Here is a 20,294-nt window from a genome sequence, read left to right as displayed (position 1 = left end):
ACATGTAATGAAAGGTGCAGATGGTCTTCATGTGAAATTTCAGCTCCTAAACTCAATAGAATGGGAGGGAAAGGCCTTTAGGGCAAACACAGACAAGGAGAAGGACCTTTTAAAAATCAGTTTACTCATCAGGGTGGGAATAGAGCCCTAGCAAGCTGAAGGATAGGAATTTCAATGAATACATATTAATGGATATTTTCCTTTTTTGACAAATAGTTTTAGCTTCCAATTTATGCAGTGATAGTAAGTTTCCTTTTAAAAGGATCGAAAAAAAAATGGGCCACTTTTAAAGTAAAACCTGTTGCAAAAAAAACAAAAAACAAAAAACAAAACAAACAGTATAAATTATCTGTGGACAGTGTAAAAAGAGAAAGGGTTTAGTACAGGTCATTACTACACCATTCTACAGTACTTGTCATAGCTGAGTAATCCCATTACTTGCTGGGCCAATCAGGGAATGATCATATTCCAGTTAATTCTCTTATTGCAGCTCACGTGGAACACCAGAAGCATGAAACTGAATGTGTGCAATATGTTATGCTGTGTTAACTGATATTAAATTCAAATGCTCTCACTCAGGACTTGGATGCAATTTTTTTCAGCAAAGCAAATCTCAATTCTTCTATAAACAATACATGAAAAGATTGCACCAAAAGGAAACCATCTTCTGAACAGAAAAACAGAACATCAAAAAATACCTTAATGTCCAATATGATATAAATTTATATTTTTCATAAATGTGGATATCAAATTCTCTGACCATTAACTAAATATGGAAGACCTGACACAAATAGCCATATGTGATATATATTCTTGCTTAAAGATATTAGATTACATTATAGGGAGAAGGATCTAATTTATTAATCACGTGCTTGTCAACACTTGTATTATAAAAATAAAAAGCAATAATTAAATAAATGAAGCCCTAGGTTTTGATTCTAGGCTCAATGGCCTAATATTCTCAAGAAGTCTGAGTCTCAAGAAAGGTTGATCTGAGAAAGGTCAACCTAGTAAAATTCAAAAATTTTTAATACAATTATTATTTTTTAATGTACAAAAGCAAAAGAAGGTAGCTTGGCAAAAATAAACATATATTATTTTTGTAATAAAGACCAAGAGAATAATAAGCAAATACCAGGGCAACTCTCCATATTAGTGAGGCCATTCTTCTAGATTTTTTCTCAAACCCCTAATCATTATATATCATTATATTTTTCTCATTGTCATTCCACAGCAAAACAGCAATTACTACCTGGAAATTGTTTTAAAAATCAATAAACATGGCCCTAAAGTTATATTAAAAGAACAAAATGATCAACATTATTTTTGAAGGCAAATTACAGTCAAACTTTTCTTCAACTAACATGTTGTAGAACCTTAAAAATTTTGTCATATAAATAAGTGTCAGTCAAAAGTTGAAATTAAGACAACTTTACACTCATCATTGACTTTGAGTATTGTTAAGAATTTTCATTGATGGGGCAGCCCGGGTGGCGCAGCGGTTTAGCGCCGCCTGCAGCCCAGGGCGTGATCCTGGAGATCAGGGATCGAGTCCCAATCGGGCTCCCTGCATGGAGCCTGCTTCTCCCTCTGCCTGTGTCTCTGCCTCTCTCTCTCCTGTTCTGTATCTCTCATGATTAAATAAAATAAAATCTTTAAAAAAAAAAAGAATTTTCATTGATGGTACTTGCTGCACACATTCAATCTGCTCTACCAGATTAACAAGCAAGATATTTTAACTTATTCAAATGAGAGAATACAATTCCTTTGAATCATAAGCTGTTCTTCAGGAAATGACTAAGACTATGGTAGAAAATACTTATTAATTGCAGATTTCTAGGATTATATGAGTGCTATATTTTCATTTTCTTACGTTTGAAAAGAAGAAGCTTGGCCTCAGGAAATGTTACAAACTTATTTTGAGTTCAAATTATCTTGATTATTAGCAAAAAAAGGATCACAAGTGAAAAGTATGAAATGTTACTTTGAGCCACTAATAACCTAAAACTTCTTATGATATCTAGTCAGAGTTTTCATTAGTAAAGTGGACATTAATGACTGTAAATGATTGTAAAATGGACAGAGATCACCAGAACATTCATTGGCACACATCCATGCTTCATTATTCTAACCCAGAAAACGAAGTGAAAAATGGCAGTCACAACTTAACCATGCCTTTGTAATGAGTCTGCATTCTCACTCTGGTTCATGACCCAAGCTTCTTGAAAAAAAAAAAGCCTTTTCAAATAATTTCAAAGTTACCAGGATCAACAGGATGATCATTTCCCAAACTTGGGATATGGAAGACCCAGGAAGAAAACTCTTTCTGTTTCCCATGGGGTTTGGGGCCTTGGGGACAGGGCAAGGTGTCTAGTTCTTTTGAAACTAAATGCATAAACAAAAAAGGAATTTGGTTTCTCTTTTTCTCATTGCAGTTGATCTCTATGATCTGTTTGGCATGTGTGTTTGTATATGTGCAAAAAGAGAAAGACAGTTCTATTTATTTAGCCCTCAGTAATAATTATGTATAATATATTAACAAATGTTCATACCTCGTATCTTCAACTCCAACTGTAAGCAGCATAAGGGAAGTTCCTGCTTAGTGACGGGTCATATTTCCCCTATAATTCCCAACTCAAGTCCTGAATAGTCTCATAAGGCACAAGAGAACAAGTGAAAAGTAAAACTTTACCCTAATGAAGAGGATCTTTTCTCCCACTCGGTATCTTCCTTGAGAGAGCCTCTCCACACAGAATTTGTTTGGGCATTTGCAAGGAGGATCTTCAGAAATTCGCTTCACCTAAAAGAAAAGAGCAGACAAGTTCAATTTTCCTTAATCAGGTTCCATTTAGATTAATTTGTTCCATGGGATCAAAGGCCCCTGGACCATTAAATGCTTTTAAATTTGTTCTAGATCAAACTATGGACATGATATGAGCACAGAAATATCACATTCGGGGATCCCTGGGTGGCGCAGCGGTTTGGCGCCTGCCTTTGGCCCAGGGCGCGATCCTGGAGACCCGGGATCGAATCCCACATCGGGCTCCCGGTGCATGGAGCCTGCTTCTCCCTCTGCCTGTGTCTCTGCCTCTCTCTCTCTCTCTCTCTCTCTCTCTCTGTGTGACTATCATAAATAAATAAAAATTAAAAAAAAAAAAAAAAAAAGAAATATCACATTCAATCCTAACTATGTAAAAGTCAGGCCCTGGGGGCATTTTCTGAAGGCCAATAACAGCACTAAGGCATAAGTTGGATGATGACAATAATAATAATGCTGGAGGATAATGATGAGCAAACCAATTGGCAGTATAGGAATAATGAGCTAAAAAATAAATAAATAAATAAATAAATAAAATAAAAAAAAAAAGGAATAATGAGCTAGTTTCTCATTTGGGAAGAATTAAAAAGATCGTATACGTTGCATTGCCAAGATAAATATCCTGAAAGCTAGAATAGAATGTATGTTAACAGGATACATTGTCCTCATTACAATGGTAGTGATATTAATCTTGCCATTTCTAAAATAAATGAGAATTAATTTTTCAAAAATGAGCCTACTATTTCATATTATTTTGAACACTAAGATTTCCTTGAGGAAGTCATCTCTTCTTCACCCAGAGTCACCCAGCATTTCTCCCCATCTCAGTAAGTCTCACCTACCAAAACCTACTTCTGTGGCAATACCTTACAATGTACATGCTGTCTAGAATCCATGTGTGAATATTAGACTTCATTTCTATTTTATCCATCTCCTTACACCTTAAAAAATACATAATCTAAGGGAGATGCACACAATTCTTATAAATAGTTGTGGCTCTTGGAAGATCATGAGTAGTCCATGATTTTAGGAATAGGTTTATATTTATGTTTTCCTGGGTTGAGAAGCTACCATGTTGTATCTCACGACTGCCCTCTGTTCAACCAACCAACCAAACAAACCAGAACAATAATTCCCTGAGTCAAAGTTGCCATGGAAGAAAGATCTAATAATGCATAGCATGCATTTGAGAAGCGAGATCGAGTTAGTTGAGATTCTACAGGAATACGCTTGGGCTCCCCTCACTCAAATTCTTTTTACCGCAAATAAATGGTTCCTGGAGTTTTTTCATTAAAGAAACTCAAACAGTCCCTTGATTCAATGTCTGACTTCAATTAGTAAAAACCATTGGGAAGAGTGACACACGCACACACTTGCATGTTGATGTGAAGGACTCAAGCACCTTGGTTTCCCTAGAATAACAGAGGTTTTAGAAAGAATGGATGCATAAGACACTAGAGGGAAAACCAGAAAGGACGGAGGAATTCGGAAGCAAAACTTACCTTAAGAACTAAACCATTAATGCCTCAGTGAAGACCAATAAAGAAGAACCAACACTACCGCTGAGGGAAAGAGAACCAATCTCAAGACGCAGATTGTCATCAGTCCTAGAATCCCTAATTCTTTCATTTTTTTATTAAATATTTTATTCATTTATTTGAGAGCGAGAGAAAGCACACAAGCAGGGGGAGCAGGAAAGGGAGAAACAGGCTCCGGGAACCGGATGCAAGGTTCGATCCCAGGATCCTGGGACCATGACCTGAGCCCAAGGCAGATGCTTAACCGACGGAGTCCCCCAGGGGGACTAAAACATTTAAAAAATGTTTAATTTATACCATATCTTTTCACCACAATAAGGGCTTCCAGGAGAAAGGAAAGAAGAGAGAGAGGGCAGGAAGGGAGAGATGGAGAAGGACTTTCACCATCCAGCAGAAAATCAGATAGCTTCATAAAAACACTTGGCCCAAACTTTAGGAGAGCCGTGCTTGACACAGCTTCACTGCCACAGGGGAACTGGGCAAGATGGTAAATTGGTGTTCAAGTGGTTCCTCTGCCAGGACAAGACAATCATGATTATGTATGGAAAGTGGTTCCATCTTGAAGTGTCCTAGATGAAACCCAGAAACCACTGGCTGGCATCAAATGGAGTAAAAGACAAGAAACATATTCTCAAGTGACCTGCCCTTCTCCATTGCCTTCTGAGCTTTGAAATTGGACTCGTTTTTTTTTTTTTTTTTTTTTTTTTTTTAAATCAAGGGCTTTTTTGTAGTTGTGTGAGAGGTAGAGGCAGAAATAGAAGAGACAAGGCCAGACTGTGGGTAGTGGAAATATATTGTTAAGTCAACAGTGACCGATGACATCTGTGCTTCTTCTATTACCTTGGGACAAGTCAGCCTGGCAGGTGCTCTGGTTCTGGCCAGGAACTCAGCCAATTTTCTGCTGAAATAGGATTTCAAGAGGAGCTTGATTGCTCAGAATTATACTATCTTTCATCCCCAGACTGAGGAAGTTGGTGGAGAAGAGGAAGAAAGTAAGAATGGTTTCTTAGAACTGTATTCATTGCACTGTGTGGGAACGCGCTCACCGGGAGGGAAGGCAAACACAGAACTCAACACACCCCTATTTTATTTTTTTTTACTCACAGCTGATGCCCTCTATCAGGACATCTGGAGAATATATTAATCTGAATAGACACCACATTCACTGTGTTTCTTGGATGATATCTTGATTAAAGAAGGTGGCATGAATTATTGGCATAAAGGCTCATCTATTTTTTTTCAATTTTTCACAATTCCCCTAAGAAAATGGGAGGATATATTGAAAGTTGCAAACTGGCAGTTATTGTTGAAACTGGAAAATGGAATATATCTTAGGTCAGCTTCTTTTTCTTTATTCTTTTGTCTTTTTCCCCCTTCTTCTTTTGCTCTCCCCCCTTATTCTCCTTTTCCTCCCTTCTTTTTTCTTTTTTTTTTTTTTTGTGAAATAATAACTTTGCTAGAGTAAAAATATCCAATATATCCAATAGTATTAACTAACCACAGGGACTTTGCAAGCAATCTCTATCTTACACCCTATTTTTTAAAATATTTTATTTTATTTATTTATTCATGAGAGACAGAGGTAGAGACATAGGCAGAGGGAGGTGCTCAACCACTGAGCCACCCAGGGGCCCCTCTTATACCCTATTCTACAGCACACACTGCAGCTTATGAATTTCAACTCCCCAACAGCTGTATATGCCTCACAAGTAGTGAAACAGTTGCCATAGGGACTTTACTTTCTTATACTTGACATATGAAGCTCTGTTCTAAACCGTGGGTGAGGCACAAATTATTTTTCTCTTTGTTCCACTGTCCCTGAAATAAAACATACCAATGAAAAAACTATCACTCAAACAGAATGTGGATATTAGGTGCAATTTTGCCAACATAGACTGAGGGAGACTACAAAAGACTGCTGTGGCTAAATAAATTTAGAAGATTTAAGATTAAATAAGATCCTCTCAGGGGCAACTGGGCGGCTCAGCAGTTGAGCATCTGCCTTGGGCTCAGGTCGTGAACCTGGGTCCTGGGATCAAGTCCCACATTGGGCCCCCTCCAGGGAGCCTGCTTCTCCCTCTGCCTGTGTCTCTGCCTCTCTCTCTGTATCTCTCGTGAATAAAACAATTCTTTAAAAAATAATAAAAAAGGGCAACCCGAGTGGCTCAGAGGTTTAGCACCACCTTCAGCCCAGGGCCTGATCCTGGAGTCCTGGGATCGAGTTCCACATCGGGCTCCCTGCAGGGAGCCTGCTTCTCCCTCTGCCAGTGTCTCTGCCTCTCTCTCTCTCTCTATCTCTGTCTCTCATGAATAAATAAATAAAAATTAAAATTAAAACATTAAAAAAATAAACAAGATCCTCTCAGAGAACTCACTACTGTCTCTGATATGGCAAAGTGCATTGCCACATTCTAGTTAGGGACTATAGTAAGCTATATTTCTCAAACTAACATAACCATGGAATTCTTTTCCCCATGGGGCATCTGGCAGTGTGTCTGATTAAACATTATTTGAGAAATATGGATTTAAAGACTTTCCGAACATAGTATTCTAAGGAGGCAACAGTACAGACAAAACCCAGTTCATACATTTCCTACAATCGATTAAAACCCCTTAACTAAACAGATGGTTGTGTCCCCAAACTCCATTTGGTAAGCATTACAGGGGGTTTAAAGCCCTTGTGAAATCCCCTGCACTGTTTGCAGTGGAGAGAACAGGAGCTGGGGTAGAGGGAACAGCCGCAGAGCGACAGCGCTGCCATCCTGAAGGGAGTACCCAACTCATCACCTCCCCAGCTGCAGTACTGGCAAGACTCTCCCCAAATCCCTTCCACTCTTCGCACCACCTTCTCTCTCCCATCCTTTTACTCCCCTACTCGAGGATGAGGGGTGGCCACACGGGGGACAAGCTGGTGAAGAAAAGGACCCAGCTTCCTTCTAGCGACTGCACCTAGGTTCATGTGAACAGCTTCAAGTGGCAACCTCCGCACCCTCTGCAAAGCCACAACCTTTGAGCCACAGCCCCACTGAGTAGCACACATATTTGCAGAGCACACAGCTCTTCGCGACACATGGAAAAAGGCAGAAGCTTCTTAAAAACTTGTATCACCTATACGGGTAACTTATCCAGGATGCCTGGTGTTGGATAGACGCAGATGAAAAAAGATAAGATATGATCCTGTGATGGAGAACAGGCATTGATGCCCAAGAAAGCACGTACCTCATTAAATACCCACAAAACTTTGGGGGATCAAGAACTAGCTTGTTGGCTTTGCCTGGGATGAGAGACACTGACAAAACTTCACATAGGAGGCTGTGCAACCTGAGTTCTAAAAGGTGAAAGAGGGCTCATAGGAAAGTTCAAATGGTGAGTAAGCAGCAGTGTGATGAGGGAAGCCAGCGCGGAAAAGCCAGGGTTAGGATTACCCGAGAAACCTGGGATCGGCGTGGGTACATCACAGGCAAGAATAACTCCACGGGGTAAAAATTCAGGGAAGACAAAATGGGCCAGAACACGGAGGGCTTACGCAACACATAAATGAGCTTGGGCGTTACCCCGGAATGCTGCAGGGCACCCCTGTAAACATTTTGATCAAATCTGAGCTGCATCTTTTGGCTGACCATTCAGGTAGCAATAATGTTCCGGTGGGAGAATCTGAAGGACAAACAGTATCAAACAGCAAAGGTGGTCTCATAATTTGCAAACTAAACAAAATAATAATAATAATAATAATAATAATAATAATAATAATAATAATTTGAGGGGGCACCTGGGAGGTTCAATCGGTGAAGTGCAGAAGCATCCTGACTCTTGATTTCAACTCAGGTCATGATCTCAGGGTCGTGAGATTGAGCCTGGCCTCGGGCTCCAGGCTCAGCCCGGACTCTGCTTGTCCCTCTCTCTCCCTGCCTCTCTCTGCCTCTCCCTGGTGTGTGCTCTCTCTCTCTCTCTAAGATAAATAAATAAAAATAAAATCCTTAAAAAATTTTTCATTTGATTCAGTAATTCATTCATTAAAAGGCTAAGGGGTGACATTGGCCAGAACTCTGCCTATAATGCACTGGAGAAAGTGAACGGAGGTGACAGCTAAGAGGAGAAGGAGAAAAATCAAGTGTAGCAGCCCTAGAGGAACCCATTCCTAAGGAAGACTAAAGGAACATCTTACTCGAAAGTTAAGTTGAATCAGAAGAGCGTGACTGGCAGAGAAGGAACATTGTGCTCATCAATATATAAATAATATGCCTTTGCCTAGTGTTAAAACAACATGTCATTCAATTTCCTTACACAATAAAAGTAAAATAATATGACAAGCAAGGCATCCTAAAAGAGTCCTTGACTTTAAAATCCTTTTAGATGGTATTGCATTAAAATGCCCTGCCTCGTCTTTAATTCCTGAGGGGATTGAACAAAAGAAACAAAATTAAATTGGTATTGGCTAAGAAGCCTTGACAAGCTAAGTTTAGGTTTGCTGCCCTCAGAAATGGAAATTCTCAGTCTGTCAAACTGTTGTACTTCTGCTTATCTGACTCTGCAAGACAGCCACAGTGTGGCCCAGGGAAAAGCAAAGGGTGAGGCCATCACTCTTCCACATCCTACAGAGTCAGGCGGCCCCTTCCCAGCCCTTTGCAGCTCAGAGCCTAGAGAAGGAAGCTCTCAGCTAAGGGTCAGCACTGCTTCTCAGCCTAATCTGTTCTCTGGGATTACGAGGGTACATGGAAACATTCCCTAATCTGCCAAAGACAATGCATGACTCAATTACTCTGCTAAGTAGAGGGCTGGGGATCCCAGACAGCAAAAGTGGGTTGGAATCAAAGCTCCTCTCCCCTCAGCAGGTGATTCGACTCCTGTTTCAGTTTTTTCAACAAGAATGAGCCCTATGACAAGAGCATTTGAAAACCAATGATGGGCTCTGGCCCATGGCAGGCAGGTGGCAAAGGCCAATTATGTTCTCTGTGGTATGTTTGTGTCCTCTTCTCCGCCTCAGGCTTCTCATCTGTGAGACAAGAACCGTGAACCAAAACCATCAAGGTTGAGCTGTTTCGCAAAGAGAATTTTTAGGAAGTTAACTTGTAATCCTAAAATTGTAGATAGACTCAGTAGAGTCCAGTGACACTGAATTTGAAATGACCGGCTCAGTTTCGAATCTCAAAAATGACTACTTCTGTCGTTGTAGGACTACAGACATTTTCATCAGACTTAAAAGTGAATTTCAGTGAAACTGCAATAGGTAAAGGTCAGACTGACAAAATATTGTGTAGAATGGGTTTTGAAGTCCAAAAACGACTAAGTGCTAGTAAGAAATTCAACCAATTGTACTGACCGCATCATCCAGGAGGTTCCCCGTACTCTTTTTTCCAGAAGACTTTGATGAAGGAGAAGGTGAAGGAGAAGGAGCAGAAAGTGTTTCTTCTTGTTCAATCTCTTTTTCCAATTTTATCAAACCGGGAGGCTCCACACCATACCTTTTGAAAGACACCAGATCAATACACATGCATGACTAGTAACGGTACATTTATCATATGTTACATTTGATCATGAACACCATAGGGCCAAACTGCTGGCTGTTAAAACTCATTTTCTCTGGCACAGAAATAGTAAGTTCTTAAAACAGCCTCCTTCTAAGCAGGAAAAAAAAACACACACACACACAGATCTGATTTTGATATAGTTACACACACACATATGTAGGTTTGGATGTGTACATAGACACATGAATAGACACCTGGACATATTAAGAATAAAAATACTCCACAGAACATATTGAGGCAATAACATGAATTATCATGCAAAATTTAGTCTTCAGCTTTTAGATTTACTAGCTCTGAGATTTGTAATTGAATCCCTATTTGGAACACGAGCGTGTTAAAGATGAAAATAGCAAAACCCCAAAACAAACATCCTTAAATGATTTAACAGAGAAGAAATTCACTGTTAATGGTACATCCCCTCTGAGCCCAGGGCAATGCAGTGTGGGGTTATACACCTAAAAACAACATAATGAAAGCATGGATAGGGGCACAGTGAAGGAAAATGAAAAGAGAGGAAACAGAAATAATTTAGAATAACGATATGTTAAAAAGTATGTGTTGTAAATTTTCAACACCATAGAAGTTCAAAGAGAGAAAGAGATGCAGTTGTTATTTGCATTATTTACCTCCCATAATCATGTTTTTCTTAGGCTAAATTTAAAATTGGTTTGGTTTCTTAGATGGATATTAGTTTACCAAGGTGGAGAAGACCAAAGGTAATTCCAGAATTTGAGAGTTGTGAAGAGCCTTTGGGATCATCCGGTTATACTCTTTACAGAGTAAAGAATTTAAAGATCCAGAAAGGGCACAGAATTGGCTAGAAGTAAGACAAAGATGTAAATCCAGATTTTCTGAATGTGGGGTTGAGGCTCTTTTTTTCCCTGACATTTTAATCAGGTGATTCCATGTTAGAAAGGAGGGGGAACAAGTTGTTTGGAAAGCTAAAATATAGGTAATGGATAATCTGCAAAGAAAATCATCTACATAGAGAGAACTAATAAGTACACGGTATGTCCACTACCTTAGAGTGAGTAATGTATTTAAAAGATCATTAAGGGGAACCCTGGGTGGCTCAGTGGTTTAGCGCCTACCTTCGGCCCAGGGTGTGATCCCAGAGTCCTGGGATCGAGTCCCATGTCAGGCTCCTTGCATGGAGCCTGCTTCTGTCTCTGCCTCTCTTTCTCTCTGTGTCTCTAATAAATCAATAAAATCTTAAAAAATAAAAATAAAACATCATTACATGCAAAAGCTTAGATTATCATCCCGTTCTAATGGCTTATTATGTTAACTTACATCATCAGACATGTGTTCAGGACACACTTCCAGAGGAAGCAATTTCCCCACCCTTGACGTCTTGTTCTTGTCAAGGGTGCTCAATTAGTTTAATCCCTGGCCTCTGCCTTTCATTGCTCATTCTTCTCCAACAAGATGAAGGGGTGTATCAAATTGTAGACTCTAAGACTCAGCTGAGCATGCCTGATTCAGTTGCCCTTCTTCCAGGAGGCAGCCCACAGGAAGGCCTCCAGAGGAAACTCCACCCTGTTCATTCTTGTTTGTAATTCGGTCGTTAATTGGCCTACTTCTGGAGGTCAGTTAAAGACACCAAGCATGTCTGTCACCTTGGATCTTATCTGTAGTAAAGCTGATATTTGATGTTCCATCTGCAACTCTTTTATTTCATTTTCTAATTTTTCTTCAGAACTTAGAGGGTAAGGATGCATATTGTGTCAGATGCTCTTTGAAAGCTGAAAACGTAGAATTTAGTACAAAACAGTTTAGGCTGTCCTAACAGCTGAACAACTGCTTTTCTGAGAACTGTCTCTAATGAACAGAATAATTTTTAGTTAAATAAGTCATTAGCTAAAAGACCTAGGCGCCGTTCATCATATTTCTAATGTTTTCTACATATTATCCAGTTAATAGGACATAATGGAAACATGCAACTGACTGGAAATCTGTAACAGCAGAGACCACTGTCTAATTCACAGCATCCCAAGAGCTAGCATACATCCTGGCACACAGTAGGTACTTAAAAGCTACTGTGTGAATGAAAAAAATATCTCCTAGTATCATATGATGATGATTTGTGGTTCCAAATATGAATTTGCTTTCATTGTTCTGGATCTCTAATTGCACATCACTTTATTTTTTAAGGTATTTACTTATGTATTTAGAGTGCACATGAGCAAGGGATAAGACATATCAATATTACGTGCACATAAATGCTTTATCAAAAGTTTTCCCAGAAGATTTTAAACCCTATCCAAAACCAAACCAAATACTTTTTTTTTTCACCCTTTCTAGTAGTTCATTAATTACACTGAACTCAACCCAGCATCTCACTACTGTTGACAAGTTCCAACAACACTCACATGGAGATTTGTGTATCATTCTTCCCCGAGGTAGACTTGAGCTCACTGTGCCATTAACCTGCTCTTTAAATTTAGCAAATCACTTAACCTCTAGAAGTCTGTTTTCTATCAGGAAAAGTAGAAAGGAAAATGGCCTGCCCTACAAGTCTGATGTAATGGTGTGGGAGGTGGGGAGGATGTGGGAACAGCAACCACTGTTTGGACCTCTTCAGTGTAAGAGCACAGTTGGGCATCATGCAATGCATTATTTCTGAGCCTCCTTGTAAGTTCAATGTAAATGGGAATCCTAACTCCTGTGTTTTAATGTTATTAGAAGAAATTAAAAGAGTGTCCATTACATGCGCAGGTACAGTGTCTAACACATGGCCTAGCCTCTGAAATGGCCTTGATAAGTGATGTATCAAAGCTTTTACCACTAAGAAACTGCTGCACTAACGTGCTTTTGCCAACGCTTTTTGAAAAATATATTATACCACCAAGAGAAAATAATGTAACGGCATGAAAATTAAGATGTAAAGTAGTAAGATTACTACTGTTTATATTATCACTATTGTTTGTGACCTTTACAAAAGAACTTATTACAGGCCTTCTCTATACCAGTTTTCCTAGAATTATGGAACAGCAGAAATAACTCAGTGCTGGATGTAGCCAAGCCAGTTAGAAATTCAGCTTTGCCACTAACTCACTGGATGAACTTCAGCAGGCAACTGAGGTTTTTAATCTCCCTAGACTTCTTTGAATTCTTGGTCCATCAAGGTATAAAATTTTGTTATATTTAATATTCTTAAGAGAATAACACAAACTGAGCGGTGAAGCGAGAGGAATGTAACACACTAGAATTCACAGCCAATTAAAAGTCAATCCTAAGTAAAAGCATCGTATTTGAATGCATAAATTAAGCCAATTGGAAAATATGATTTCATTTGTAATTGTCGGTGGATTCAGGCCACCTCTCAGGAATACGGTGCATATTTTTTTCTTTTTTCTCTCTCCTCTTTTTTTTTTTTTTTTTACAAAGTAAAATAATTAGATGTTACTAGAGAAACAACAGGCTTCACCATGTCTGCTACCAAGTTTGAGCAAACTAAGTTTGAATGAAGTTGGTAACAAAGTCATCCATGGAAAACTTGCCCTGGAGAATTTTTCTTTATCTGGGAATGCTGAAAATTAGCTCTGCCACTGAACATAGAAAATCAACACTAAGCTCCAAATCTCTGCTTATATTGGCTTTTAAATACTTCAAGCTGCCTAAGGTAGAGTCAGCCAGCCCCAAAATGCACACTTAAATACGATTCATTGGCTTCCTGTCTGTCTGGAGATGTCAACAGGCTGTAAATCATGACACTCCCCTGGGGCCCAGGGCTCACACCTGCAAGCCAACTTAGTCACCAAATAGGTCTTTTTTCCTACTCTCCAAAAGGCTGCTTCATTCTGGTTTCCATGATTAATTCTATACCACTTTGTCTGTAAGGTTTTCCCAAATCTATACTGTTTTCTACTTCTTTCTGGCTACAAAATTTTAGAGTTTTAGGAGAGAGAATTTGTCGCTCTCACACTGAAATCAGGGTCAAACTAAAGATAGCAAGAAGGTTGAATCCACTAAAACCAAACCCTCCCATCTGAATACCCCATTGATGGGAGAGTGGAGTGAAGAATGAAAGGGCAATGACTTTGGTTTTGTCTGATTGAAAAAAAAAAAATGCAACATGCTAGGGAAAGGGTCTTCTGGTTAATAACTTTATGAAGTTTCTAGGAGTGAACTTTCCATTTTTCTGGCATGTGACACAATTTTTGAGATGTGTCTAGATGACATAATTGAGCTTCCAAACTGAGCCCTGAACTACAGAATTTACTCAAACTATTTAGCAGACTAAATAGACTAAGTACACTACTTAAGTAGACTTCAGTAGAGTTTTCAAACAAAAGACATCTGGGGCCTATTTCACTAGAGTTAGGGGGATACATTTTTGGAACCCCCTCCCCTTTTTAAGGCAGATAAGTTTATGATAAGTAGATAAGTTGATATTTAACAGACGGCTTATATAGGCTCTTGCAAGATAGTTTTGCTCCATTTCTATTCTGTTTTGAAGTAACTTAAAGATAGATTTACATTGGGAAGGAAATTTCACCCATGTGAACACATGTGATAGTCTTAGCAGAGTCAAATCCTTTAAATAGGATGTGTTAATTAATAAACCTTGTCTAAGAATAGTTTTATTTTAAGCAACACTCCGTTAGGCCACAGATTGAAACGGGAGACCAGGGAGGATGTTCACCAAGTATATTTCTTTCAAATGGTCATAAATTTTGTTCAAAACTAAGGAAGTACTCAAAAATTAAAACATCAAAAGCTCTCCTAAGATATTAATTCTTGATTATGGCCCCAAATCAAAATATCAAAAGTTTTCCATTTTTAGCATAAAGCTGATCTTAATTCTGTAGTCTGAAAAAAGGCTGAACTCATGGGCAAATTTTTCAGCAATGAATATCAAAGCATTGTCATTAAAAAGATCTTTCAGGTTTTATTGTATTGACCTGCTTTTGCTGAGTGTTTTGCTTTTCAAAAGGAAAACATGCATATTTTACACTCAGAAACTGACATGGTTTCTGCAATATTAATAGTGGGATTTCACTCTCCAGTGATGATAGCTCTATTTAGTTGAAAATAAAAGGAAGTTTTACCCCTGAGAACAAAAAATAAGTGGTCTCAGTCTCCCAACTCAGAACTCAGAGAGGCCCACAGCTCTCAAAGGAGCCTCGCTGAGTGTTCGCAGGCAGGAGAACACGGCAGACAATCAGAAACATCTTGAGAATCATATCTGAAGTGATGTTGATGCTTTTAAGACGACATTTATGTAACTTTAAGGAGTAAATGTTCAGAATCAAATGTAAAAAAAACCCCACATCATCTATCAGTGATTTTTAAAAATGCTCACAACTCAAGATTGTGCTGGGGATTTTGTTATGGTCAAAGCTCCTCTCCTGTGTATACGAAGTAATGTCCTGATTTCTAAGAGCTCTCCTCGAATCGCTTCTAGTTTTGGCTAATGCTGTCTTAACTCAACAATTTATGGAGCCCTCTGTGGAGGAGTGGGGAAAGGAGGAAGCACAAAATAAAGATGCAGACATAGTTTAAATATCTTCAAAGAAATATTTAGGAGTAAAATTAGCTCACGTGGTTGAGTTTTCCTTTTTTTCTCTTTAACTAATATGCTCTCACATACAGCTTAGGTAGTGAAATTTGGGCTTACAGGGTTTGTCTGTAAAGCACAATTGAGCTTCCATTAACATTTTTTTTTTAGAAAGATCTTCAAATGTGTACAGATAGAAACTTAAGTAGATGTTTATATTTACTTTATGCTGCACACAACAAAAACAACAGCCTAAATAAATAATCTTGGCTTATTTTCCGGTTTTCAGCTTAGGTGTGCAATACTTCACACCACTCAAGTAGGTGAAGAAAATAAATAACAATGTTTACAAACTGAGCACTGTAACATAGGGGTTATCTTAATCCTTAGATAATTTCTTTGTGAAATTAGTAATTGTTTTTTTAGATTTTATTTATTTATTTATTTATTTATTTATTTATTTATTTATTTAACAGAGAGATAGGGAGAGAGAGAGCGAGGCACACATAAGCAGGGGGAGTGGCAGGCAGGCAGAGGGAGAGGGAGAAGCAGGCTCAGAGAGCCTGATGTGGGCTGGATCCCAGGGTCCTGGGGCCATGAGCTGAGCTGAAGGCAGACACTTCGCCACTTGACCACCAAGTGCCCCATAATATTTTTGTAATATGAATAATTACTGCTTTAGCCAGCTCACATGGTCATAAGTGTGCTCAGAAATGGAGCAACCCATTCTTATCATAAAATAACAATGATGATGGTGATAATTTTCATCAGAGGATGAAAATTTGGGGGGTGACAGACAGATTCACTACACAGATTGAAGTTTGGTTTCACATTTGTATACTTATCTCCAAACTCATGAACTTGTATACATTAAAAATGTACAGTATTTTGTAGGTCAATCATACCCAACAAACTGGTTAAGAAAAAGAAGAAAGAAAAAGAGCAACTCAGAATCTCAATTGAATATTACTCAGCTATTAGAAATGACAAATACCCACCATTTGCTTCAACGTGGATGGAACTGGAGGGTATTATGCTGAGTGAAGTAAGTCAGTCGGAGGAGGACAAACATTATATGTTCTCATTCATTTGGGGAATATAAATAATAGTGAAAGGGAATATAAGGGAAGGGAGAAGAAATGTGTGGGAAATATCAGAAAGGGAGACAGAACGTAAAGACTGCTAACTCTGGGAAACGAACTAGGGGTGGTAGAAGGGGAGGAGGGCGGGGGGTTATTCTATATGTTAGTAAATTGAACACCAATAAAAAATAAATTAAAAAAATCAATTTCAAAATATTTGGGAGAAAAAAAATAACCTCCACAAAAGTTGACATGATCCTTCACCATGAAAGGGGATTTCTAAAGGGATTTTGTCACTAGGGTAGCATGTCTTCTCCTTTGATGACTCCATCACAGTTAGAAAGTCTAGTCAGCAGGATTCCTAATCAGTGCGGTCCGGTAATAAAAAGTGTAATTACAAAAAAATAAAATAAACCCAGAAAAGAGGCAAAAAATAAAAACTCTAAAGAAGAGGATAATGACGTCTCACGGCTAACTCTGCAGGTGGTGCAACCCCTTCTCCTTCCCTATCAATGACTTTCAGAATCGCAATGCTGATTTGACTCGTATATTTAGATTATTAAAGCAACAAAATGGAATTTGGCGCGTCAGAATATTCTAGCAGTATAATTAAAATAGACAACAAATAGTGTTCTGCGCAATTTCCTGTTAAATAGGAACTCTAGACCACCCGTGTTTCTCTCACTCTAACATTTCAGTGGCAGTTACTCATTTATTGAGATTTCACTTTGTTGTGTTTCCTTCCCCCTGTGTTTTTAACCTTCTCCTTTTTAGGGGATATCTGTAGAGTCCTTGGTATTCTTTGGACTCCAGGTTGTCTGCCCTACAGCTCAGAAGCCCCAACACTGGGGCTAGAAGCAACTGATACCTTTGTCTTGCTCTCTCATAGAACCCAAGAAGGGGGCAGCACTGTAGGGAAGTGGGGTTGAAACAGCTGGACACTACAAGCTCAAACCAAGCCCCAGCAGTAGAGACCTGGTGGACAGAGGGCGAGGGGAGCCCCCCTCAAGGCCTTCCACAGTATCTGGGAACAATATGGGAGAGAACAGGGAAGCCTCCAAATGTCTCAAATTGGCTTTTCCACTCTGAGTGAAGCCTCAATCATATTTGAATTTGAATTTTTTTTAAAGACTCTTCCTTGTATCCACTTATTGTGGTAAAGTAAAATCCACACCTGATGTACAATTTGTTGAAACTATGTTGGCTATCATGTTTTACAGAACTTGGAGTTACTTCTGATTGCAGGTGGATTTTCCATTGGATCAAAAACAACGACAAAAAAATCAAACCCACATCTATTCACCGGCAGCAAGCTTTCTACCCATTGCTGTAGTTTGCTGGTGTGTATACTTTGTATTTTCTTTACTCTGATTTTCTACCCAGAGATGGCTCTCACTTATCTTATTGGCTCATCTGATCTCTATCCTAAAAATATACCTAGATCTAGATGAAAATCATATAATTAATTCTGAATTTTTGTTTTTTTTTTAATTTTTATTTTGAATCAAGACTTCTTCATCCATTTATAGCCTCATTTCTAAATCTTTGGGCTTCACAGGGCTGTCAGAAGTTCTGCTTGGTCATTTGTCAGATAATAAAATATAAAACGTGAAACCCAAACAAGTCAGCTGAGGTAATAAAACCCCTTTCTCTGCCTATTTAGCTATGATTATGACCTTTACAATTACTTCTTTTTTCCGAGAACAAAATGATTCCAAACATATCTCCACATATGAAGGATAATATTCTACTTCTTTCTGTAATCAAAATAGGAAGGATAATTTAAAAACTACTCCCCTACCCAGAAGTAGAAGCTAAAAGACGTGAGAGATGGGATGCTGGATGAGGGAAAATGAGAGAAAAGGAACAAGAGAGGATACAAGTATTACAATTATTAAATTTTAATACATTTATTAAATATTAATAGATGATATTAGGGATTTTTTAAAGAATAAGTTATAAAGAGTAAACAGGGAGAGAAGAGGTAAAGGAGTTGGAAGAGAGAGGCATAACGGGAATAGACTTCAGTGGAAAGAGTAATTGTCACACACAACTTTGTGTATAAGACACCTACCCCCACCCCCACCCCCAAGAAAAGGTTGGAGGGAAAATGTATTAGATTAGATGATAGGCTTTTGGTAAATGCTCCCTAGACGTCGTGGCTTTGACAAGATCGCGGTGCTAAGAATATGGGTGGCATGCTTTTAGTGTGAACAACCACTCTTGAGATGTTTGTACCAATTATATTAGAAAAAGTAGCTTCTCAATACGCAGGTTAAATTAGCAATGAAAAGCCAGCAAGCTTTTCAGTTACTTCTGTGCTGAGATGGTCCACGTCTTGACATAGTGGCAGCGGTGTGACCTACCTGGCTGCAATCCGGCCAAGCTCTAGCAAACAGAGACACACTTCTCTGGGTTGCTTGTGGAGGACTGAAAGACAAGACAGAGGTGGACACCTTTACAATAGAAGGGATTGTAAAGCAGCTCAATAGCGAACAGGCTTGCCAATGACCTCTCATCCCTCATGCTTCCAGTGAATGAGCTAGTCTTCATTCTCACCTTCACAGAAACCATCCCATCCCTGCGCTCTACTAAAGTCTTGAGGCAACTTTCAAAACTCTCTGCCTAACCTCACTTCTCAAAGTCACGAGTCCCTGGAAATCTCTCCCTGAGTAAATCTCATCCTGAAGAATGTTTTCTTTTAGTAGGTAATATTAGTTAAGTCAATACTGGAAAACGTGTAGCTGTCATGATGATATAAATGGTTGATGTTTTAAGATACATAGCACACAGTAGACTATGGAGCAAGACTGGACTTTGCAAAATCCTGAGTCTATCTCCACCAGTGATTTGCGCAGAAATAATGCAATGAATAAGGATAAAAATTATACACCACAGCCCTTTGTTATCCTCCAAGCAATGACATCAAGGGAGATGACATCAAGTAAGACTCTGAAACTTGATGTCCTCTCCTAATCAAATCTGGTTAAATGATACTTTAGAAAGACATATCTTAAACTGAATGGATTTGTAAATATGTATCAATATATACCATCAGCCAGCTTTGCCCCTAAAAAGAGCAAGTTAGAAGACTCTTCTTTGTATTGATCAGATTCTAATATAATCTGATGACTTAATAAATCTTGCTTTAGGGCAGCCCAGTAGCTTAGAGGTTAGCGCCACCTTCAGCCTGGGGTGTGATCCTGGAGACCCGGGATGGAGTCCTGCATCGGGCTCCCTCTGTGGAGTCTGCTTCTCCCTCTGCCTGTGTCTCTGCCTTCCTCTCTCTGTCTCTGTCTCTCTGTCTCTCATGGATAAATAAAATCTTTACAAATAAAAATAAAAATAAAAAAATAAACCTTGCTTTACTAATTGCTCTGGACACATTCAATAATGCTGACAAATCATACTTGCATTTGTTGAGCCTACCAAAAATGTATGTCCTGCTTACATTGCCCTCTTTTTAACCAAGATTAGAGAATTTTTAAAATATTGTTATATAGGACATCTAATAAAGTCAATAGATATTGAAAAAATATATTGCATTGAGAATGGTCTTTACATAGACAATATCCTGATAAAAGAAAATACTAGCTTATTGATATCTTATTGATAAATTTTAAGAGAAATAGGAATATTGCTTTAATTGTTAAACATAGACTCATGTAATAATTCCATTTCCCAGCATTATTCTATTCCTTTAACTTAAATATCTAATTCTTTCACTCCACAGATCATGGTAGTGGCAATATTTGGTCCACTGATACCAGAATGTAATTTGTTAGGAGTTTATGGTGAATAAAAAAAGAGTACACTTATTTGGAC

General features: G+C 38.6%; 1 protein-coding gene across 11 annotated transcripts in view; it reads right to left on the bottom strand.

Moving 5' to 3' along the window:
* Window positions 1–20,294, bottom strand: part of GAS2 (growth arrest specific 2) — a 150,418-nt gene that overhangs the window by 48,663 nt on the left and 81,461 nt on the right. For all 11 annotated transcript variants that reach the window (XM_049099160.1, XM_049099167.1, XM_049099161.1 and 8 more), the window contains 3 exons: window positions 18,836–18,899; window positions 9,677–9,818; window positions 2,693–2,800 (listed from right to left, as the gene is read on the bottom strand). In XM_049099160.1, coding sequence (XP_048955117.1) covers window positions 2,693–2,800; window positions 9,677–9,818; window positions 18,836–18,899 — 314 coding nt within the window. The remainder of the gene's footprint in view (window positions 1–2,692; window positions 2,801–9,676; window positions 9,819–18,835; window positions 18,900–20,294) is intronic.

The sequence above is a fragment of the Canis lupus genome, chromosome 21, assembly GCF_003254725.2.
Source record: "Canis lupus dingo isolate Sandy chromosome 21, ASM325472v2, whole genome shotgun sequence".
Lineage (NCBI taxonomy): Eukaryota > Metazoa > Chordata > Mammalia > Carnivora > Canidae > Canis > Canis lupus.
Note: the sequence above shows the minus strand (reverse complement) of the source record. Positions and strands in the feature narration are given on the sequence as shown.